Source organism: Podarcis tiliguerta (assembly GCF_965153285.1).
Source record: "Podarcis tiliguerta genome assembly, chromosome: Z".
Taxonomy (NCBI): Eukaryota; Metazoa; Chordata; class Lepidosauria; order Squamata; family Lacertidae; genus Podarcis; species Podarcis tiliguerta.
Window position 1 is genome coordinate 44928755 of NC_139553.1, and position 24249 is coordinate 44953003.

The 24249-nt window shown below is 45.9% G+C and overlaps 1 protein-coding gene across 14 annotated transcripts in view; it reads left to right on the forward strand.

The window, feature by feature from the left end:
- The window catches only part of ATP11C (ATPase phospholipid transporting 11C (ATP11C blood group)), a 98855-nt gene that overhangs the window by 58257 nt on the left and 16349 nt on the right, over positions 1 to 24249 (forward strand). For 13 of the 14 annotated variants that reach the window (XR_014506962.1, XR_014506963.1, XR_014506964.1 and 10 more), the window contains exons 15-28: positions 1952 to 2023; positions 2965 to 3038; positions 3977 to 4080; positions 5692 to 5873; positions 7037 to 7291; positions 8638 to 8812; positions 9454 to 9556; positions 9765 to 9910; positions 11114 to 11173; positions 12663 to 12790; positions 16406 to 16541; positions 18696 to 18761; positions 18979 to 19082; positions 21530 to 21683. Coding sequence is in view for 10 of the 14 variants with exons in the window: in XM_083422422.1 (XP_083278548.1) it covers positions 1952 to 2023; positions 2965 to 3038; positions 3977 to 4080; positions 5692 to 5873; positions 7037 to 7291; positions 8638 to 8812; positions 9454 to 9556; positions 9765 to 9910; positions 11114 to 11173; positions 12663 to 12790; positions 16406 to 16541; positions 18696 to 18761; positions 18979 to 19082; positions 21530 to 21683 (1759 nt within the window). In the remaining 4 variants the exon portion in view is untranslated. Of the gene's footprint in view, positions 1 to 1951; positions 2024 to 2964; positions 3039 to 3976; positions 4081 to 5691; positions 5874 to 7036; positions 7292 to 8637; positions 8813 to 9453; positions 9557 to 9764; positions 9911 to 11113; positions 11174 to 12662; positions 12791 to 16405; positions 16542 to 18695; positions 18762 to 18978; positions 19083 to 21529; positions 23037 to 24249 lie in introns of those variants that run through there. The other variant, XM_083422416.1, reaches the window with a different exon arrangement.

Here is a 24249-nt window from a genome sequence, read left to right on the forward strand (position 1 = left end):
TCTGCTTTGTGCGGGACTAACATTGGATATACAATCCCTAACCATCTAGCTCAGTGTTGTTTACACTGACTGGCAGCAGCTCTGTGATTTCAGGCATGGCATATTTCTTGGCTCTCCCTGGAGATGCCTGGGACTTTCTGCATTCAAAACAGGTGCCCTGCCACTTTGCTGTGGCCCGTCTGGTGAAAAGGTGGGATGGAAGTGTTTATAACAAGTCGTTAAAATGAAGAAGCTGAGTCAGGAAGGTGAATCACTTGGAAGTGAGTCTTTGCCGCCTACTCAGACAGGTGTGGGCGTAATTGTAGAGGCAGTGGCATGCATCTGGAGAAGATGCTTGTAAAGCAGATGGGGGGGGTCTTAATCTTTCTACTGGGGGATAGCGAACTTCTTCTCTCCCTTGGCCATGACATCGCACCTGTCCTCTGCGCGTTTTGGAGCTGTTCAGCTCAGGTCACTTCACCTTAAGGAACCTGGCAGGCACCCTTTTCTCTGAAACCAAGGCCATTTCAGAATCTCTGGGGCCAGACAGCTGGGAAGTCAACTGACAACTTCCAAAATTAGGGTGGGACAGTGTGAAAAATTGGGCTTGGTGCTGGCTGCAGCCCACCTGTTGCCCATCCTGGCCTAAACGTAGGCTGCTGGGTGGTAGTGTCTTGATTTTTAACAGCTATCACTCTTGTCTCATCAGTGGACGAACATTCCAGCAACTGGGCTTGGTCCTTTACCTCTTGCTGAAAAAGAGTGTCCCCCCCCCCTTTTTTTTTTTGCTTGCTTGCTTGTTTGTTTTAAGTTGCATTTGATGCTTCTAAGGTCAGCGCAGGCTGAACCAGAGTCCTTCAACCTTTTCCCCTGTGTTGCAACTGTGGCCAAAAATAAAAATAAATAAATAAAAGTTTAGATCGTTCTGTACAGCAGAGATAAATTCTTTAAAAGTCCTTCAGTCGGGTTTTGTTTTGCAAAGCAGCTGAAACGGGGGCATCAGCAAAATGGAACACATTAATGGACAAAAAATAAACGAGCTGCTTGCCAAGAGAGAATTGGGGGGGGGGGGGGATGCAGTCATATTGTCCATAAGTTAAAAACAAGCAAAACAGAAGAAATGTGCAGAGCAATCTCTGAACACGCTCTGCCCCCCACCAACCACATACAAGGATCAGAGGTGGCTATAGTCCTTTGCTTAAACACGCTCACACACAGACACGTCTATGGGCGATTGGAAGTCCTTCACCCCCCACAAACTCAGTCCTACATCTTGCGAACATTTTATTTATTTCTAAAAATATTTATAGACAGCCACCTCACATAAAATGCCAGTGTGCAAGTGTACAACAAGTTCAGAAAATAAAAACAAAACAATTGTAAAATAAAAATAAAAAATAGGCCTGTAGGCATGAACTGGTCTTCAAGAATCACCTGCAAATTAGCAGAGGATTGCCTGCCAGAAGGCTGTTTCGCAGCATCTAACCTGTGATGCTAAATGTCCAGCCTGGTTTCTGAAACATGAGAAGCAGTTCAGATTGAGCAAATGTGCCTGATTCTGACGCTTCTTGTTGAACTACGAAGGGGGCAAGGAATGCTGAAGAATATGATACCTCTTTCACCAGACTTTGGAAAGCTTAGTCACTTCTCTGAGATTTCAGCAGATAATGTATTTTCATCCATGAAAACTAGAAACCTACTTTTTAACAACAACGACAAAAAAAAAAAGCAAACCTGAGACTTTCTCAGGAAGTTGAGCTCTGTGTCCAGCACTATTTGTGCGGGTTTCCTACGTTTCCAAGGAACTGCTCACACAACTGCTGCCTATATTGCATTATCAGGCAGAGTTTTCTCCACGTGGCTTTTATTTCATTTTAATTTCTGTCAGTTTTTTGTTTCTTTTTAAATCTGAAGTGCGTGTGTGTTGGTTTTTTTTTTTCAACGCCATTCTGTCCTTTTTGTTCATTGACAGGTATGGTTTCACTTTTCTAGGACAAGAAAATAACTTCATGAATGTACAGAACCGAAAAAAGGAAATCGAAAGGTAGGTGCGACCGCGGCTAGGCCTCCCGATATCACACAAGGCAGCTGAAGCCTGATTAGGGAAACCCTAATACTGGGCGGTGGTGATGGAAATGATTGGCTCATTTCGAGGCATGGTTTTTTATTTAAAAAAAATTCACTCGCCTGCCTTGAATCTAGCGCCTGGTTCCCATTGCTGTTTTCCCACATTTCTGCTTCTGTTGAGCCATCGGGGCTGTGACAGATACCTGTTAGAGCAGTACAGAAATCAGCAGGTGTACCTGGGCTGCATCCCCCTTCCTCTTTTTTATACCGCTTAATTGAGGTGGGGCAGCTCCAGCCTTGCGTTTTGCAAGTGTTCTCTCTGATCCTTGCCTGACGCTGCTGGCTCCACATTAGAATTCCAGAAGTACCAGCATCTTTTAAAACCCATCATTAATGTACTCAAAACAGTTTTCTCTTTTTTGGGAGGGTGGGGGAGGCATCCTTAAGTGGGCTAAGGTTTCTAGCGGGTCTCCGCCTCGCCGTGACGGTCAGACCCTGATTTCCAAGGAGTGGATTCCTCCGAGACGGAGGAAATCCGCCATTACCAGAAGCGCCAACCCGGAAGTGTGGGCTAAGGCTATTAAAGGAGCTGAAGGACAAGGGTTGGCTGGCTGCATGGCCAACAGTTGCTCCTCCTCCTGCTTTTAGACACGCCCCCTTTCTTCCCAGAGGCCAGATAAGCATCCCTTAGGAGGGTGGATTTGACTTAGACACCCCTTTTCATTTACACAAGTTACAACCCCTAAATACCTTCATAATAGATGCAGAGTGTTATCCTTTCCAGAGCAGCGGCTAACTGAAGCTTATGCAGGGTTCTTGTTTGATTCACTTGTGTAGGGTTTGAGTGTAATAAGTGGTTTGAGTTTTCCAGCCACCTTCCAAGACCCTGAATGCTCTTTGTCCTTCTTGCCTCAAAAGGTACGAACTGCTGAATGTTCTAGATTTTGATTGTGTCCGTCGCCGAATGAGTGTTCTCGTGAAATCGCACGATGGTGAGTTGAAGCTCTTTTCTCTCTTCACCATGAAATTTATTATTTTGGCTTTTCCAGCAGTGGCCTGTTCTTCACTGCTTTAAATAATAATCAATCTCTTTTCTTTTTCAAATAGTTTTTATTAAAGTTTTCAAATACACATTTCCACCATTAAATATCCACCATTATAATAATACATTCATTGACTTCCATGCTTCCTCTTCCATGGGTCTTTTAATTTTCTCATAATTAATGCATATTCTGTTAAAATCATTTAATCCCCCAATCATATTTCCTCATTCTACATTACATTGTAGAATTTACCTTAATCCTGTTAGCATTTTCACTTGTTTACTGTTATTTTCCATATATTCCACACACAAAATCCACTCCCCTTTATAGACTCGATCTTCTTGTTCTCTTATTTTACTGGTTAGGCCTGCGAACTCTGCATATTCTATCATTTTAAGTTGCCATTCCTCCTTCTTAGAGACCTCTCTCACGCTCCATTTTGGGGCTAACAAAGTCCAAGCTGCTGTAGTTGCATACATAAATAATTTTTTTCTGACTCATGGGTACCTCCATCTGAACTATTCTCAAAAGGAATGCTTCTGGTTTTGGGGGGAATGTTTTTTAAAAACTTGTTTTCATCTCATAGTATATCATTTCCCAATAATCTTTAACTATTTTGCACGACCACCACATATGAAAAAAATGTAGCTACTTCTTTACATTCCCAACACAAGTCAGATTAATATTTATACATCTTGGCTAATCTACTCAGGGTTAAATACCCTCTATGTATCATTTTTATATGGTTTTCTTTCAATGTGTAGCATGAAGATCTTTCTTCCATAATTACTCCCAGAGATCAAATTCTGTATTATGCCCTAGATCTCTCGTCCTACGAATTAACTGATTATTTTACCCACCCATCATTTTTCAAACTCTGTTTCTAGGAAGCATATACCTGTTCTGCAAGGGAGCAGACTCTGCAATTTTCCCCAGGGTCCCAGAAGCTGACGTCCAAAAAACAAGGATACACGTAGAACGCAATGCAATGGTAAGAACGCCGACTTTGACTGATGAGTTGTTTTGTTTTGTTCATAAAGAGAGAATGCATAGTCCAGAATCTTGGCGTTTGGAAAATCAAATGCCGTTAAGCTTTGCCCAGATTGGCTGTTGATTTTTAACAGGGACCATGTTTGGACTAAAGTCCCAAAGGCTGGTGGCAGTGACTCTTTCCACCAGCTCACCCTTTCAGGATCACCTTTACTGCTGACTCTCCAGGATAAATAGTGCAGAACTTTCAAGATAATAGCAATGGCCACCAACCTGAATGGCTTTAAGAGAGGGTTAGAGAAATTCATGGACAGAAAGGTTTTCAACAACTGCTAGCCAGGCTGACTATGTTTTCCCTCCACTGCTAGAGGCAGTATGCAGTTGGATAACAGTTTTTGGGGAATCCGAGGAGGAGAGAGCACAGTTGTCCCCAGGTCCCACTTGTGGGCTTCCCGAAGGAAGCCATTTGGTTGGCTGCTTCTGCATTTTGTGGTAGCGAATCCATTAGTACTAACAGCATGAACCCTATTTGCATCACAGTTGCTGTTCCCTTGGAGAAGGGTGCTGTCTCCAAAAGCCTTGCATCTTGGCTTGTGTGGTAGAAAACAACTGATGACCAAGGGTGATGTTAATTTGTAAAGGGGCGGGATTGGGCTCCCAATTGCCTATTCCTAATCAAATGTTTTAATGGGTTTCATATTGGTGGCCCCAACCTTAAACTTTTTAAATTTTGTGCTGCTAAATGGGAGCCCCCAGCTTCAGTACAGTGATACCTCTGGAAGTGAATAGGATCCGTTCTGGAGCCCCGTTCGCATCCTGAGCAGAATGCAACCCGCGTCTGCGCATGCACGGATCGTGATTCGCCACGTCTGTGCATGCTTGTGATGTCATTTTGAGCATCTGTGCATGCGCGAGCGGCGAAACCCGGAAGTAACCCATTCCGTTACTTCTGGGCTGCCACAGGACACAACCTGAAAACATTCAACCCGAAGCTACTTTAACCTGAGGTATGACTGTATTCTGAACACTGGCTGGGGAGCAGCGGCAAGTAAGGCCTGATGATGTAATGCCTTGTATCTGGCTGGCCACTGTGGGAAACGGGATGCTGGACTCTTTATTGGCCTTGCTTATTCTGTGGATAATAAACTTCTTTTCCATTGTGGAACACAAGCTGGTGTGCATGGGGTTCCCAGGTTGTCTCCTGAACCCAGGCACTGACTAGACCTGCATCTGCTCAGCTTCAGCAAGGTGGCTACCCCCCTCACCCACCTCATACTTTTAGACAAGGTCTTGGAACTCAGTGAATCTCTTGGTCTGATCCCACAAGACTCTTAGGTTTTTGAGCACCTGAAAGGCCGCTCTACTTCTACCAAGTACACTTAGCATCAGTGGATTTACTGCAAGGAATGCTCTAAGAACCATGGCCGTCAAACCATGACCCAGCAATCTTTTTAAGGCAGCTTTGAGAGGCTACCTATGACCAGCGGCCCAACAGGTTGAGTCTGGGGTTTTTTGCAGGTGCCTGCGAGTGACTGAACCCTGCTGTTCTAGAGGGAAGTTGGGTGGGAGACCTGAGGTTTAGAAAAATGCACTTCCTTGCTTGTTTTTTTAGGATGGGTATCGAACTCTCTGTGTGGCCTACAAAGAAATATCTCACTATGATTACCACATAATTGATACCCGGGTTAAGGAAGCGACGATGGCGCTACAGGACCGGGAAGCAAAGATGGCCCAGGTTTTCGACGATATTGAGAGGAACATGCATTTGATTGGGTCCACTGCTGTGGAAGACAAGTAAGTGTCCACAGGAAAAGAAACGTGACCTCCGCAACTTGGAGAAGGAGATTGGGTGATGTTTTTGTCCCTGCCTTTCATCGCAAGATCCCAAGGCAGGCTACATATATATGGTTAAGCGCCGAGGTAAAGAGTGCATCCATACAGCTCCACCACATGACTGAGAACCCAGATGTGCCTAGGCACATCCCCCTCCATGTGTGTTGGCCTCCTTTCACATTTTATGGGAGTGCATTGCGAACATGCACGACCCCGCTTTTTTCATGCGCTCACTGAATGTGGGGTGGCTGGCTCTCCTACATAGCCCTGTTGTGGTTCTGCCAACCAGTTTAGAATGCCAGCGAGCCAGAAGAGCACCTTGCTGAATATTATCACCAAATGCCATCGGTGGAAAAATAATGCCAGTGAGGAAGCTTGCCACAGGGCTTGAACTTAGGGACCAGAGGGACACTGTAGCATGGAGGTGTCAGTGCACCAGTAGGCTTTGATCTCTGTTGCCTGTCTGAGCAACTTCAGAACCTGTCCTCTTTCAGCTCTCCTCTGCCTTTTTCCTTCTCAGCCATACAGGGCCCAGCTGCTCTCCTGATAGCCTTATGTCTGATTTTTGTGGTGGCCTCGGGACTAAAGGGGTAGCAAATGTAGTTTGCATGCAGAAGGTCACAGGTTCAATCCCAGGAATCTCCATTTGAAGTGATCAGGGAGCAGGTGACAAGGAAGACGTTGAGAGACCCCTGTAGAACTTCTGCCAGTCAGAGTAGGCAGTACTGAATTACATGGACCAACAGTCTAACCCTGAGGCAGTTCTTATATTCCTACTGCCTGCCTAGAAAGTAAGTAAAATCAGAAATCAGCCCCTGAACTGTTAGAACAGAAGGGAGAGTGAATTATTCTGGAAAATAGACAGTTGTCTTTTCTTTTTTTGTATTAGTGGAATTGTTGACTGGAAAATGCCTTATCTTCTCTTTCTCATCCCCACCAGTTTTACTGGGTTCCAATTCATTAATTAATGGTTGTGAGGGTGTCATTATCTCTCTCCTGTATCCTTTTTTACCCATTACGAATTCTGGATCATTTTAAAAAAGAAAAGAAAATTGTAGAGGGGAAAGAACATTTTGGCACACCAGCTGTTTCGTTTGATAAGCGAAAGGTGTCTCTGCCCGTAGGCTCCAGGACTTTGCTGCTGAAACCATTGAGGCCATGCACACCGCGGGGATGAAGATCTGGGTGCTGACAGGGGACAAGCTGGAGACGGCTCAGGCCACCTGCTATGCCTGCAAACTCTTCCAGACCAACACGGAGTTGCTGCACCTGACAGCCAAAATCATGGAAGGGGAAGACCGGAAAGAGGACCGGCTGCACGAGCTGCTCGTGGATTATCACAAGAAGCTGGTGAGCGACGTGCCCCCAAATGCAAAGAGGTAAGTGTCAAACAGGCAGCTTCTAAGGGTCTGTGGACAGGCAGCCCTGAGATAACTTTGCAGCCAAGGAGGAGAGACTGGACTTTGTTCAGCCAAGGGCATTCTGTAGTCGATTATTTTCCAGAAGTGCTCTGGAACGCAACCAGTTTTAACCTTTAGCACTATTTGCTGGCGACTACAGATTAAGTTTCTTTTAAAGAGTGCCCAGACTTTGAAATAAAGTTCACTCCTGTGTACCTCAAGGCTGGCCACCATGCCTCTGTTATCCCTCCTCTGTTGGAACCTGGCTGGCTGCTGTGAGAAATGGATGCTAGACTGGGTGGGCCACTGGCCTTGATCCATGAGGCTTGTCTTATGATGTTCTTTTCCCTGTATTGGTTCCTTCCTGATTTCCCTCACCCCACAACTTGCAACAAACTCCAACAATCACTGTTGGCAAGTTTGCTGCAAATGGAAATTGGGAGATCATACCAGGGCAAGTAGGCAGTAGCTTGATCCCATGTCCCTTGACCTTTCATTCCATGGATATTGTACTAGGATGCTCCTGTCTACCTGAGCTCAAATGTATTCTCCGAATCTTCTCCAAACCCCTAGGACATGCACACAGAAATAAATCATGCAAATATTTAGTTGATCTGGCTGGTTTCTTCCAACTGTCTTTAACACCAGAGCGTTCTGCTGAGGGGTGGGTGATAGAGGACATGGGGGGGGGGCAGTGGGATGCAAAGGGTGAGTTAGCAGGAATGTGACTGCAGAGGATCTCAGTAGGGAAGACGAAGAATGTCAACGGTACACTTTCAAATTCCGAACAGTTAAACAGGCTCAGCACAAAGTCTAGAGTCCATGGCAGTTCTTTTTCCAAAACTCTTCCAGCTACCAGATACCCAGTAAAAAAACTAGGAGCCATTTGAGCAATAGCAGCTTAACAACTGTCCCCAGAGTAGCTTAGTTGAAGGGTTGCAACTCAGAGCTAGAGCATCAGATTTGCATTTGAAAGGTCCCATGTTTGATCCCTGCCATCTCCAGATAAGGGGGTGGGGGAACCAGCCTGAAACCCTGGAGGAAGCCCCTGCCACTCAGTATAGACAAGAGGCAGTTATGTCCACAGCAAAAAGCAAATGTCCACATCCTTTTGTTCCATTATGTATGCAGTAGTGAACACAGATAATGTAACCAAAGGCACACAGCTTCCTGTTTTAGCTGCTGTTAATTTTGGCTTTCTGATTATTTAGCTGTCTGTCTTGTAGTGCCTTGTGCCAAAGCAGCCGCTGCCCTTATCTTGTTCCAGGATCTATGTCAGGAGAGGTGTATTTAATTATTGCAAGGCTTGTTGTCTTCTGTTTTAGAAGCTGGACACTAAGTCATGAGTATGGACTGGTTATCGACGGTGCCACCCTGGCCCTGATACTTAACCCTTCCCAAGATTCACGTTCCGGCCACTACAAAAGCATCTTCCTCCAGATCTGCCTGAAGTGTACAGCAGTCTTATGTTGTCGGATGGCTCCCTTGCAGAAAGCGCAGGTGTGTGTGTGATGCAGGGCCTTTGACCAACAAGAGAACCACTGCGTTTTAACTGCTATGTTTACACACCTCTTTACCCCGGCCTTTGGCACTGAGAGGAGTGTTGTGTTTTAGGACCCACCAGTTTGCAGTTTTTTAAAAACTGCTTTCACTACTGAATTTTAGATTGCTGAAATGCATCTCTGACTTGCTGTTGAAGGGCATGATATGACATTCTGTCTTGCTCTTGTTATTTATTGGTTGCAAGCCGCTTTGGGATTCATTTGAATGAAAAGTGGCATCTAATAAACCAAATCAAAAGGTGATAAAGGTGAAGACAACGACGGGCAGGTAATAAATATTAACAGTAAAAGGGTTGTATGTTTGACGACGATTGATAATAAATTACCTCACCTGGATAACAAACAGAAGTTGTGGAAGTAAATTCTCACCAGGCAACTGACTTGTAGCACAGCAGGACCTTTTTTTTTTTTTTTTTGGTTGTGGCATCTTTTCCTGTTGGGTCTCAAGTCCAAATCCATCCCCCCCCCCTTTTGCGCTACACTAAATGTAATTCTCGTGAGCAACACAAGAGAGGTTCATGGACTTTACTCCTTTTTCCTTCTCGGTCTGCCTTCATTGCTTCTCTTTTGCCCATTTAGATTGTCCGGATGGTTAAGTGTTCGAAGGGCAGCCCAATAACCCTGGCGGTGGGAGATGGGGCCAACGACGTCAGCATGATCTTGGAAGCTCATGTGGGCATAGGTGAGGCATATCTTGAAGTGCATAGCATTGGGCAACTATTTGGAGTATTCTTGTCTTGCAGGGTGAGTGGGGGAGAAATCTAAGAGTGTGGGGAGCATGATAGAAGTGTACGTATGGCAGGGGGGGAGGAAGAGCAACTGGGGTTTTTATACAGGACGTTTTGGCCAGGGATCTCCTCGCCCACCAATTCTTCCATCTCTGCTTCCAGGTATCAAAGGTAAAGAGGGCCGCCAAGCAGCCCGGAACAGTGACTACGCCATCCCAAAGTTTAAAGACTTGAAAAAATTGCTGTTGGCTCATGGGCATTTGTACTACGTGAGAATCTCACACCTTGTACAGTATTTCTTCTACAAGGTAATGCGCTTCATCTGCTTGGAGGGTGCATTTAGTCACTTCCCAATCATTGGTTAATCCCAAGATGAACTGCTGGTGGGCTTCAGGGAAGGTGGAAATTCCGAAGCCCTGATCCTAGATGAGTGGCCTATGGCACCTATCCTGACTTACGGATATGTCGGTTGTTCCTGGCCTCTTCTGTCCTTCAGCCACTCCTGGCTTTGCAGTCCCATAGCTGAGCGATGGAGCAAGTGTTTCGCACGCTGGAAGCCCACAATTCAATCCCCGACCCCCCCCCCCCCCCAGTTAAAACTATGAGCTAGCAGGTGATGAGAAAGGTCTCTGCTTGAGACCATTGAGAGCTACTGCCACCCAAAGTGGACAGTATTGGGCTAGGCTTGCAAACAGTTTGACCTGATAGAAGACTGCTTCCTATGTCCTGTCTTACCATGGTTGTTGGTATGCATGCCGAGAGAGGAGGTGTGTGTTAGTGGGTTGGCAGTTGGCCAACAAAGACCTCTGTTTGTATTGCCATGGGTGGGTGCACAGGCTAGGGCCATCTCAATCACTGCACCATTGTGACAGAATTCCCTTCCAAGAGAGGCTGGCCATTTGGTCTTCCAGCGTACTGTAAATATATGACTCTTCTGTAGAGCATTCGTGGACAGGAAAATGGGCAGTAAGCATGTGATGCAGCGCACACACACACACCTCCCTGAAATAAATAAGGCTCTTCTGAATTTGTTGTTTTACGTTTGTGATTGTGATTTTTAAATTTGTTTTATTGAGTTGTAGCCTTTAAAAGACTGCTGAGATCCAGGGGGTTGGACTAGATAACCCTCAGGATCTATAGAAGACAAAACAGGTGGCACAAAAAAAGAAGCAGCTCGCTTTGTGATGCTGGGGGCAAGCTGCGCACTCTCAGTCTAACCTACACACAAGCCTGTCTCCCTCCCCACTCCAAGGATAAAATGGGATCACCTGCATATATGCCACCCTGTGCCTCCTGGGAGGGAGGGCAAAACACGTTGCTGCTCTTTTGAAGTGGGGATTTGGAGCAGAGCTTTGTCAGCAAATCTGAAAAGGGCAAGAACGTTTTTGTGAGGATAGCTGTTTCTAATGTAGTGGGTCCCCAGTGCTCTCTGCTGTATAAATTAAAATAAATTAATAAAGTGCTTAGGTCTCCCGAGTAACATGGCTTTTGCTTTTCTGTTTCATTTTTAGAATCTTTGCTTCATTTTCCCACAATTTTTGTACCAGTTCTTCTGTGGCTTTTCACAACAGGTAGGTTGCTGCTATCGGTGATGACTTTGTGAGCCGAATCGCGACTGACAGTTTGGGCTGAAGTTCTAGGCCTGCTAATTTTTTATTATGGTGCTACCTCCTTTTCTGTGACCAGAATTCTCAGACTGCTTGTTTTTATCAAATTATATAAAGCTATTTTGTTCCTTTCAGTGCTTGCTAGAGAAAAATGCTCTTTCCTCCCACCTGTTCCATACGCACTGCCTAGACTTGCGCCCTGGAGGACCACTTAGGTGTTTCCGCTGCAGCAAAAACAGCACAGGAGGCACCTTTTACTCCAATTGGATTTCCAGATAGATGCAGATATATATGGTGAAGGGATGAGTGACCTTCCATCCTACGCTAGGGCAGGAGTTGGGATAAAGGTCTAGTGGAAAGATGGCTGGCTCCCTTGTGTGTCTTCTCTTGTTCTGCTCTGTAAACCAGTCAGCTTTGGACCACCCTCTACCATTCTTCCACTCCTGCTTTTATTTCTTAATGCACCCCTTGCAAAATGCAGAAACATAGGCACTTGCCAATCGAGCTAACGACCTTCGCCAGGAACACTCCTGTGCTGGAGGTTTTTAAAGAAAGGACTTCGCAAGGGGCAGGGGCAGGCGGGGAGTCCCATTGTGCAAAAAAGCCGTTGAAGCCATCTGGGTGTGCAGCTTTTTAAATTAATCAAAAGTGAAACTGTTTGGCAGCTGTCACCGTCATAGCAAGCAAGCGTCTGCAACTGCTGTCTAACGGTTTGGTTTCCTGCCCTTTTGAACCTCAAGATGTTTTCCGTGGTACTCGAAACCCACTTCTAACCCCTGTTTGCGGAATTGCTGGCTCATCTCCAGAGGCTCACAAACTACCCGGTGTTCCTTGAAACCAGACTTTGGGATATATTGAATGAGTACAATGTCCAGTTTCTCGAGTGCTCCATTCAAGCACCGGTTTTGCCATAACCAATTCTGCTAATGAGCTGAACCCCCCCTCGCTTTGAATGCAGCTGTTCTCCATAAGCCTGCTTCCTTTGACTCTCCTCTTTTCTCCCTCTTTGTTTTGTGGTTACTTCCCCCCCCCCCCGGCAGCAGTTCAATTTTGTGTTTGGTGTAGAAGTTCAGAGTGAGGTTATGCTTGAGTTTACAGTTCTACGAAGTGCAGGCTTTGCCTTTGCATCCCATGTTCCTTCTGGCTGAGTAGGACTCAGCCCTCTTCTTGAACCTGTAACATTGCATTACGACTGTGATCTCTTGCAAACCAGAAGTCCAGAATGGCATGTTGGCAGCCTAAAGCGAGCAGGAAGTTTGCCCCAAAACTGCATAAAAGCTTTCCCCACCACGACCAAGTGCAGTTTGCTAAACCTGAGGTTCAGTTGCCTCCTGAAGCCGTAGGGGAGGCCGCTGCAGCGGGCAGCATCATGAGTATTTTGGAGAGGGCAGGAGCAAACAACGCTGCTGCTTTCTCCTCCTGACTCCCCTTCTCCCTTCCTTGTCTTTTTAAGCCTCTCTATGATGCTGCTTACCTTACCATGTTCAACATCTGCTTTACATCTATGCCAATCGTGGCCTACAGTCTGCTGGAGCAACACGTCCCTATTGACACTCTGATGGCCTTCCCAAAACTATACCTGTAAGTAACCATCAGCGCCTTTTCTGTTTTATCTGCCTTTGGCTGCTGGTGACAGAGGTTGAGCTGGATTGTGGACAGGGATTCAGCACTCCCTTCCCTCTGCTTGTAGCCTTAAGCAGCCAACTCCACTCCCAGGTGCAATGTTTTGATTTGCTTTTCTTTGTTTATGGCATTTATATCCCACTCTTTATCAGCAGTGACAGCAAGCCCTGCTGGAGTCAGCTGGGCTGCTGAGTCCCCCATGGGGAGAATTCCATAGTTCAGCCTCCCTCCCACTAAAGAAAGCAGGGCTTGACGTCAGTTCTGCTCAGCTTGGGTCTCTGCCTGCTGTGCAGCTTTGGCTCAAGCTGCACTATAAATGAAGAATTAGTTACCTGATATTATGGTCACCTCCAGTGATTGACAGGTGGGCAGAGTGCCCGTCAGGGGTCAGTGTCATGAGCTCCTCAGCTCCGTCGGGGTTGGGGTCAGGTTGGCAGATCCTGACACAAGCAGGAAGAAACGGGTGGTGGTGCTCATTTTTGGGGAGCATGGCCGGTGGGGAGGCTCTCCCCAATGTGCCTCAAATTCCACCTGCTTCAGAAAGGGGAAGCAAGGATGCTGGTTCCTCCCGAACAACATCCAGGGGGAGAACAGAGAACCCCAGTGGAGCACTTGTTTTCAGTTCGGGCATTCTCACAAAATCAGCAAGTCGCACCTTTGCAGCTTGGGACAGTTGCTTCCTTGCAGATCTTGCCTGATTCCTGAACTTCTGAATTGTGAAGAATTTTTTTTAGACCAGTGCTTGTGGGTCTTTTGACTACCCTGACTCAGGGTGCTTTCAGAAAGTTCTGACTGCAACGAGAATTGCGCCGTTACCAGGATTCCCAGTTCCAGCAATTAATACCTTCTGGTTCCCTTCAGTGGGATGTTGCTTCTCAGTCTTCACCACTGACACAAACCAGGGGAGGATTGGTGCTGCTGGAAGCTGGTCCCTGGAAAAAGCCCCTGTCAGCGGCTGTTTCTCCACCTCTCCCTGAGCTGTACAGCAACAGATGCTTAGCCTCGCATCTGTGGAGTGCTCTGCTAACCTGCTCCAGCAAATGAAAATCTTCCTCTGGCCCTGGTCCAGCAAGCCAGCTGTTGTTATCAGTATTGGGTGCTTGATGCTGGTGTAAACATCCTTGTTTGCATCCAAAGGATTTGTGTGTGTAGCAAAAGGCTGGGCGGGGGGTTGTTGGGGCCACGGAAGCAGAGGTGCTCCAGAATGGGACTAGCCACCCCTGCCCCACTTCTCCCTCTGCCAAGCGCCTCAGCATTCCCCTCTGCCACTATTTATAACTTGATAGGAGCTTGTTGAGCTCCTGTGCTTGCCCGGCAGTCATAATTGCATGAGCAGAGTAAGGAAAACAAGCTAATTGCAAAAAATAAGATGGCCTTGCTTTGAATATTCATCAGCTGAAAATGTGTCCCTGAATACAAAGCGGTTTTGCAGGCTGCTGCCTTTTTCAGCTCTCCCATTTTCTGCTCTGCTACTTAGGCAGTTTATCACTGCTGTTTCGGCAGGCGGGATGGTCCAGCTACAGAATCCCAGGCGGGGCTTGCAACAGTGGGCTCCCCATGGTTTCTCAGTGGGATAGTTAGCCCTGCCATCATTACGGTCTATCCTGAAGCACATTCCCTTTCCTAAATCTTAGTGCAGCTCTGCCTGGTTTGGCTTTGTCTGTGAAACGGCGTTGCTGTAGCAGGTGGGAGGGGCTTTAGCCCAGCCTGCTATTACAATAGGCCCTGCGTTATCAAAACAACACGAGAGGGAAGGTAGCTTCGCCTTTCTCTGCGTCATGCACGTTTCCAGAAGTAAAACATTCCTGATCATGGCCCTGTCAAAGCTAAGCACTTTTAAACCCCATTGATTCTTTCAGAGGGAGGTATTTAACCATGTGCCCAATTCAGTGGGGCCCAAACGTGCTTGACTTCATACCATACCATACCATTCCAATTTCAAATATCCCAAGGCCCATATCACCCTTTGTGGTAGTGGCGCCCTCCCTGTGGAACACCCTCCCTTCAGATGTCAAGGAGATCAAGAACTACACAACTTTTAGAAGACATCTGAAAGCAGCCATGTATCTGGAGGTTTTTAATGCTTGATGTCTTACTGTGTTGCTATGTTGCTTCATGTTACGTTCTTTCAGCTTACGTCCCGCGGAGACCTGGAAGTACCAGAAAGGGTTACTTCCGGGTTTTGCCGCTTGTGCATGCGCAGAAGCGCAAAATGACGTCATGTGCAGAAGCAGCAAATTGCAACCTGTGCATGCGCAGATGCGCCGCTGCGGGTTGCGCTCTTTTCATGTTGCAAAGGGCCTCCGGAACGGATCCCGTTCGCAACCAGAGGTACCACTGTATTAGGTTGGAGGCTGCCCAGAGTGACCGGGGCAACCCAGCCAGATGAGCAAGGTAGAAATAAAACAACAACAACAACAACATATAATAAGATGAGCTGGGGTAGTTGTAGCAGAACAGCTGGAATTGGGAAGGAAACAGTATTTAAAGGGGGGAGTGAGGGGAGCGTGATCCCTACAAGAATTGGTCTGCAAATTTATTGTATAACAAAGAAATATGAAAGATGAATTGTGTTAGCTCATCTTTGCTATTATAATAGCCATATTTGCATGCCATCTGCTGTGCAGCAAGAGGCCATGGCTCAGCAGTAGCTGTGTGCAGGTATGTGAAAGTTAAAAGGAGACGATGGGAGAGACCCTTCCTCTGGTGAGATCGTGGAGAGCAGTTGTCAGAGAAGACAAGGCGGACATTGATGGTCGGCTGCTGCCTGGGCCAAATCCTGCTGCTGTCCCACTGCATTCCTTGCATTCCCTTTTCAGTCTTTTCAAGAACTCTCTTTTGGAAAGAGAGTGTGTTTCAAGTCCAGTAGAGGGAGCCCATGTCTTACGTTCCTCATAGGAATGATAAGGACAGAGCATTAAAGCAGTTTCAGGTATCAGATCTGTGTTTTATATTATTATTATTATTATTATTATTATTATTTTATTTTTTTTAAGCCACCAGAGCAATACAGCTAGAGTAGTTCAGACATTTTCCTCACTTCTTTTTGGAGCGTGTGGCTGGCTAAAAGATGATTCTGTCGGGCCAAACAAAAGAAGAGCGAGACCCAGACTGGGCAGAGAATAAGTACTGAAACGGAATGACAACCTGTGAAGAGAAGTGTCTGAAAGTTATACAGTCACCTTGTTACCGTCTTTGCAAATTAACTCTTCTTGTTTCTTTTCATAACCTCCTAGTCTTACGCATCTTTCTTTTCCACTTCTAACGCAGGAAGGGGATTTCATAGATTTTATTTATTGTATGTTTTTTAATCCTATGTTCCCTCTACAGAGCTCAAGGTTCTCCCCCTCCCCAAATAAAATGTATCTTTACAACAACCCTGTGAGGTTGCATGGTTGTGTAGGGATTGTGCTGCTGTTGTAATCTTCAAGGTCACCTTTTGGTCTCCTGCCTGCTTTGGGGCCCTGCAGAACACCATCTGGCAATTGCGTACGTGCGCACACACACACACCACCTTGCTTTTCGTGAACACAGTTTTAAAGCCTTTTCTTTCTGTTGCATTTTCCTTGGCAGGAACGTTTCCGACAACGCCATGTTGCAGTTGAAACCTTTCTTATACTGGACCCTCCTGGGCCTTTTTGACGGCTGCGTGTTTTTCTTTGGGACTTACTTTTTTTTCATGAACTCTTCTATAGAGAACAACGGAAAGGTAAGAGGAACAAAGCCTTTTAAACCAAAAATCAGGCTGTGCCTGGAGTTGCTGAATGGTGCAACTCATTCCACGCACCCACGGGCTCATCAGATGTGTGTATCTAAACGAGCATGCCCCTGTCATGCAGGAAACCACTTTTGAAACTGTGTGATTGTGGCAGGAAATGTTTTCTTTCTTTCTTTCTTTCTTTCTTTCTTTCTTTCTTTCTTTCTTAGCTGGGAGGTGCGATTGAGGATTAGTACTGTGTTGTCCACAGGAGGGTTTTTTAACCTTTCTCCTTGTGTTGTTTTCTCAATTAACTTCCCCCACCCCATGAGTGGGGTGGGCAGTGGACTCGTTTTGTTGTTGTTGTTTTTGTGTGTGTTTTTTCGTGCAAGTTAATAGAAATGCCATTGGGGGAGGGGGCAAGGATTACAAAACCTCTCCCCATGCTCCATGTCTTGATCTGAATGTTCACCTCCCCCAACCAACAGCTGCAATTGTCACTTCAAAAACCTGTGGGGAATCTTGCGTGTGTCTTCGTTTGCCCTCAGGTGACTTTGTGTAAATGTTAATTGCAAATTATGTATTTGACCATTGCAGTTGTGCATCTCTTCTATCAAACCTGTTTATTTGTGGCCTCTGTGCAAAGGTTGTTCTTACTGCCAGTGAATCAAAGCCTCTTTCAGATTTTGCAGTTTTCCATAAACTCTGTTGTACAGTGTTTTTTTGGAAGCAGCAGTGGTTGGCAGCTTCCAAAAGAGAGATCCACGTAGATCTACTTTGCTGCATCCTTAGTGTAGTAGTTAAGAGCGATAGACTCGTAATCTGGGGAACCGGGTTTGCGTCTCCGCTCCTCCACATGCAGCTGCTGGGTGACCTTGAGCTAGTCACACTTCTCTGAAGTCTCTCAGCCTCACTCACCTCACAGAGTGTTTGTTGTGGGGGAGGAAGGGAAATGAGATTGTTAGCCACTTTGAGACTCCTTAAGGGGAGTGAAAGATGGGATGTCATGTCCAACCTCTTCCTCCTCCTCCTCCTCCTCTTCTTCTTGCAAAGTTGCTTCTTGTTGACCATTTAATCACGTTCCCTGGCTTTCTGCACCTTGACTTTCTGCCTGTTTGTCATTAAATGCAAAAGAATTTAAAAACAAACAAACAAACAAAAAACTTTTTACATGTCACTTTCTGTTTTAATGTATGCATTCAGATCTTGACAGAATTTGGTAAGCAAATTGTCCCATTTGTTGCCATTGTTCTGACTTTGAAACACAGCCTGTTGCTTTTTCTTCAATGCGGGTAGAGCCAAAAAATAAGAAAGAAGGAGATGCGTGAAAAAGGATGGGTAGCAGTCCACACATAAAGGCTTGTCCATGTGGGTGTTGAACCAGGCTCCTGTTTAGCACTGAACCAGAGGTTCGGGAATTGGATCCTAGGGACGGGATTCAACTTAAGTTGCTGTATGAGCAGAGTAAAGTCCGCTCACGCAGTGGGACCCCAACCCTCAGCCTGCCCTCTGCACCCCCTAAATCTGCTTTGGAGAGTGGTAGGGGAGCTCCACTTAGCACCATGTTGAATTCCACACCCCATGAAGGCAGGGGGGATACAGGCTGCATCATCCCATGATCGAAAAACGCAGATCAGTTATTGTTTTTTAATTTGCCCTCTCCTCGACTGAGTGCATGTTCGGGAACATTACCCAGAATCCTCTGCAGAGACTGTACCTTCCTTGCAGTGCCAGTTCTTCTCTCATACAATTGCAAAGCATTCTGAGTTTCTTTCATCTGGACCCCTTACCAGCCAACATAAACCTTAGTGGAAAGGAATGCTAACCTTGCTTCCTCACACCTGTGGTTGTTTTGGTTTTTTTAAAGCAGGAGACCACTATGGTTGCATTTTCTTTTCTTTTCCCCCCTTTTTTAAAAAAGAACCATTGAGCAAATTGCAGTGGATAGCCATAAATGTTATTTGTTTGATTTTGTTGTGCTCTGCAAGGTGTTTTTTTGTTTTTGTTTTTTGGTTTGGGGGAAATGTTCTATTGATGATTGCAGTATCTTGCTCCTGTGGGTGGGGATGAATTATTCAGTTCATTGTAATCATCTGTTTAATTCCTCGCCTGCCCTCTTTCAAAAATCTGAACCAGGCAAATATCTCAGCCAACTCTGTTTTTCAGATGTCTGGGAACTGGAGTTTTGGAACAATGATTTTTACCATATTGGTGTTCACCGTCACTCTAAAGGTTAGTGTCCTCGTTTGAATTTTTTAAAAAGCCACCTCTCACTTTAGTTGTACAGAGGAGTTCCTGATACTGAGCTTGATGTATTGATGTTACTGGCGGTGATTTTCTTCCTATTGCTCCAACTGCTGTAGTAATTAATGATAATTATGCCCTACAACATATTGTATCTAAAGCTCCCCATTCTCTTTTATCTCTTTCTCTTTTTCAAATACTCCAGCTGGCATTAGACACTCGGTTCTGGACGTGGGTGACCCACGTTGTCATTTGGGGTTCTTTGGTCTTCTATGTGTTTTTCTCATTCTTCTGGGGAGGAATCATTTGGTAAGCATTTTATTTTCAATTTATATTATTGTGCTCCACCGTAATCTGCACCGATTGCACCCCAGATTTAAGTGTACTGTATTTTGGGGGGGGGGGTGGCTGTTTGGGTGTTTGTTTTTATTCTTATTATGTATTTTGTGGTTTTATATCTTGATTTTACTCTGTGAACTGTCCTGAGACCCCCAGCTATAGGGCGGTATATAAATTCAAATAATAATAATAATAATAATAATAATAATAATACCAAAAGTTTAGTTGGGGGGGGATTGCGTGAGAACAAATACCTTAATAAATATGAGGTGCCTCCTTCTTTAACATAATGAGATTGATGGTGGGAGGGGGTTATTCACTGCTACTAAAAATATATTTTAAAACTTTTTAGGGACATGGGAACATAGAAAGTTGCCTTCTGCTATCTAAGGTCATTAGTCCATGTAGCTCAGCATTGTCAACAATGGCTAGCAGCGGCCTTCTCAGGCAGGGGCCTCTCTTTTACACCCCACCTGGAAATGCCTCCTGGAACCTTCTGGATGCAAAACATGTGCTCTCCTACCCCTGAGCTATGACCCTTCCTCAGGACGAGGTAGTGGGAAGACCTATGCTCAGACTCTCACTTGGCCATGAAATTTACTAGCTGACCTTGCTAGCAAATGAGTCCACCTACAGCACAAGACTGCTGTGGCAATAAATTCTGTGTGTAGGGAGCGGCCCTGAGATCCAAAGGGAAGAGTCTGTGCCTTTGTGGTAGAGCACATGCTTTGCATGCAGAAGGCCTCGGATTCAACCCCTGGCATCTCCAGTTGAAAGGGTCAGATAACAGGTGCTGGGGAATGACCCCTTCCTAAAATCTTGCATAACTGTGGCTAAACAAGAGTGGACAGCACAGGTCTTGGTGAACCAGTGGCCCAACTCAGTGTAAGTTAGCTTCATAGGGATAGCTCAGCTGGTAGAGCACAAGACTCCAAATCTCAGGGTTGTAGGTTTGAGCTCCATGTTGGGCAAAAAGAGTCCTTCACTTCAGGGGGTTGGACTAGATGCCCCCTGTGATTCCTTCCAACTCTGGTCTGTGATTCTATGTGCACAGATGGGGCTGGAGTATAAAATGCATTACCGTATTTTCCCATGTATAACACGCCCCCGTGTATAACACAACCTCTATTTTTGGGGACTCCAAAAAAGAAAATGGGGGGAGATTGCCCAGAATTGTTAAGCTTTTTTGGGGGGGGGTTGCCCAGAGTTGTGGTTTGGGCAGGGATTGCCAAAAATCACTCACCCGCCTGACCGATGCTGAAAAATGGCTCATGTCGCCAAAGCCACCAGTTGTCTGCAGGCTTGCTGCCAGCAACCACCAATCGCCCGCCCAATTTCCACAGCGGATGCCAATCGACCGCAGTCATGGCCACAGCCACCAAACACCCACCCAATCGCTGCTGACAATCTGCTCGCGACAGAAACCAATTGCCAGTCCCCCATATGCACTATGTACAAGTGAACCCCCCAATTTTTAACTTGAAAAAATAGGGGAAAATATAGCCTAATACACAGAAAAATATGGTAATCCTATATTATAATAGGGGCCTCAGGTCTCCCAAGTGCCAATCCTTGCATGTGCATGCATAGTTTTTTAAAGACTCACCTGTCTACTTACAATCCCAGACCACTAAAATAACAGTAGAATGGCAGTCCTTGTTAGAATCACAAATACTGGCACCAGAGCCTACAAACAGCCACTGGAACGTAAGACATTGAAAACAAACTAGCAAAAGATTTGTGTGGGCAAAATGGCATGATCCATGTTCAGTGAAGGGGCTATCTTCAAGATGGGGGGTGGGTTGCAATGGCTCAGTGAAGGCCCAATGGGCATTGGGAATACTGAGTGACTGTTTAGGAGGGGCATGGAAAACCAGGTGGTTAGGAGGGAGAATGTAATGGAATAGCCTGGGAGAGGGCATGGCCAGCTGGCATCATGAACTGGAGCACTCCATGCTACTTTCTGTTGCTTGTAATAAGTTTTCACATTCATATTACAGTGGTACCTCAGGTTACATATGCTTCAGGTTATATACACTTCAGGTTACATACGCTTCAGGTTACAGACTCCGCTAGCCCAGAAATAGTACCTCAGGTTAAGAACTTTGCTTCAGGATGAGAACAGAAATCGTGCTCCGGCGGCGCGGGACAGCAGCGGGAGGCCCCATTAGCTAAAGTGGTGCTTCAGGCTAAGAGCAGTTTCAGGTTAAGAACAGACCTCCAGAACGAATTAAGTACTTAACCTGAGGTACCACTATATAGTTGATTTATATATCATAAATCTTGATGCTTTGGGATAAATAAAAGGATGAGGCAAGCCTGTTCGGTTGAGGGGTGGTTTTTTGTTTTGTTTTGTTTTGTTAAATAAATCTAATGTGTGCCTTTCTTTCTCCCTCCTTCTTTGTTGTTCCGGCCAGGCCTTTCTTGAAGCAACAAAGAATGTATCATGTCTTTGCCCAGCTGCTGACTTCTGTCTCAGTCTGGTTGGCAATATTTTGCCTGATCTTACTTGCCCTTCTCCCTGAGATCCTTTTCCAACTCTTTAGAAGCATGAAGAGAAAACGCCACCAGGTAAGGAGCGAACGGAAGAAGCCTGACACTTCTGAACCCGAAGAGTGGATCCCCCTCTTCTAAGCGATCTCTTTGGCAGGCAGGCTGTTTGGAACATTTGGAAAGCTCTGCCCAGATTATCTAGCAGTGCCTCATAGACAACCAATGGCTCTTTGGCGAGATCAGCAAAGAGGATATCTCTGGGATATGGAAGGGCAGCTGGCAGTGCATAGCAGACAACAGCTTCATCCATCTAGCCTGTCCAGACCTGAACTCATAGAGGCTGGACCAAGACGAGCGAGAACGCAAGCAGGGGTTTCCAGAAAGAACTTTCCCCCCAAACTCCAAATCAGACCCAGACTCCATATTTTGAGGTTTTCAGCTGGACCTTTGCTTAGGGCTTCCTGCATCTCTTTCAGCGGTTGTGGAAGGTGGTGTTTTGTTTTTGTTTTTTATGAGTTGAGGGAGATGTCCAATTTCTTTATGTCCCTTTATGTCTGATGAGGGCTGAATTGCGTACCTGTGTGAATCTGATACTGCAAGGAGCCATTTGTGCTGGAAGCATAAATCCCATAGCATACCTGTTGGGACCAGCAGGAAGGGAGCTTGGTTTTCCTCTGTGATGCTTAACAAGCACTAAACCCCAGCCGTCTTAAGTCCCTCACTTGGGCTAGTTGAATAGTACTTAGTTCTCAGTTTTTCAAAAACACTGCTAAGAGTCTGCTGCTCAGAAGCTGCGACTTTGACCCACTCACCCCCAGCAGCCACCATCCATGACAGATTGGGCCTGCCAGCTGAATCATCCTTTGTGTCAGTGAGGCCTTGGCAACAGTCGCCTGCTGCAAATGCACCTCCCTGGAAATCCTAGCCATGGGTGAGGAAGTGTGTGATCTGTGAGCTCATAAGCTCCGTACTTCCCCCTTGAGCATAAGTAGCCCCTCCCTGCCTTTCTAGCCTTAAACCTGGATTAATGCTGGTCAACCAGCTTGGGAGGGGATCCTGGATAATGCTAAGCACTGTAAGTGCCAGTGCAGATGGTAAACTGGGATTGCAGCTGGGCAGGGAACAGGTAGCTGATTTCTTAGATGAGAGACCAGCAGTATTACATCTGCATCAGAACTCCCATATAATATTTGTTTCATATGGTTCTAGCCCATAAACCATTTCGTGAATTGCAGGTCTCCCTTTTCTTATTTGTCTTTTTAAAAAAATGCTGGAGTTGGCATTGTTTTAACAAGGATGTGGTGAGTTCTAAGTGATGCCTTCAGAAATATTTTCCGTTGTTTTTTTTATACAGCGTGTTGAAAAATGTTGCCGTGTGCATTATGTTAGATTGTACTTTCATGCGGTTTTACAGTAAACTTTATACACAATTAACATGTCAAAGAGTTGTCTTTGCTAAAGTATAAAAAAGGCACAATAGCATTATTATTAAAGCACCCCAAAATAAATTGAGGAGGCTGTAGACGCTTTTGATGGGTACCTGTCAGTCGAAGGAGTACTATACAAGGTAGCTTTGCCAGCAGAGGGCAGTGGCTAAAACGGAGCAGAGGTTTCCAGTTGAGACTGCAATTTCACAGGACAGCCTTCGGCTCAGCTCCCCACCCGTATGTTTTTGGGGTGATTGGTACAAACATTGGTGTGATGTGAAGTGCTTTGAACACTCCACAGTAAGTTTTTGTTGTTGTTATTGCCCTTGACACATTGAATCCACTAATCCTGCTGTGTTTCCTGACTGGCAGATGGTGGGAGGGCCAACATTTCCCTCTTTCAAGTTACATTAACAGCACGTTTAGGGGCAAACAGTAGGCAGGTCCCCTGACAGTTTCCTAAAGGGTTTAAAAGGTGGGGAAATTGCATCAGGGTTCCAAGTCATGTGGGCAACCTTTCCACATAGAGTTGCCTCTCCAGGCACAGGGTTTTTTGTGGGGGACACAGGGCATTGTGTCCTTCTTGGCTGTTCTCCAGTGGCACGCTCCGGCACTGCTGCTCCCTGCTTCAAACCACACCATCCAGCCCATGGAAGGAGGCAGGACCAGGCAAGAGCACTGCACCAGTATTGGTGGGGTTGATGAGCAGGCAGTTGCAAACCCTGTAAGGGTTAATGGCCAAATAGGACTGCAGACTTGTTGCACAGCAACATCCCTGCACCCTGTAGAGCCGGGGTGGGGACCTGTGACCCTCCACATATTCCTGACTCCCACCAGCCCTGGCTGAATTGGGAGGAATAGATTGTTTAGTGATTTTGGAGGTCAGATTAAATACTTTCCCCCCAAAGGGATGGATATAATAATACAGTCATATCTTGGTTCTCAAATGCCCTGCGATTCAAACGTTTTGGCTTCCAAACGCCGTAAACTCAGAAGTGAGTGTTCCAGTTTGCAAACTGTTTTGGAAGCCGAATGTCTTATGCAGCTTCCAATTGGGTGCAGGAAGCTCTTGCAGCCAATCGGAAGTTGTGCCTTGGTTTTCAAACTTCCAGAACAGATTCCATTCAAGAACCAAGGTACGACTGCAATCCGTTGTGGGCATCACAATGTATCCAGTTCACAAAAGAAAACCTCAGACCTTCCCCCTTCATGAAAAA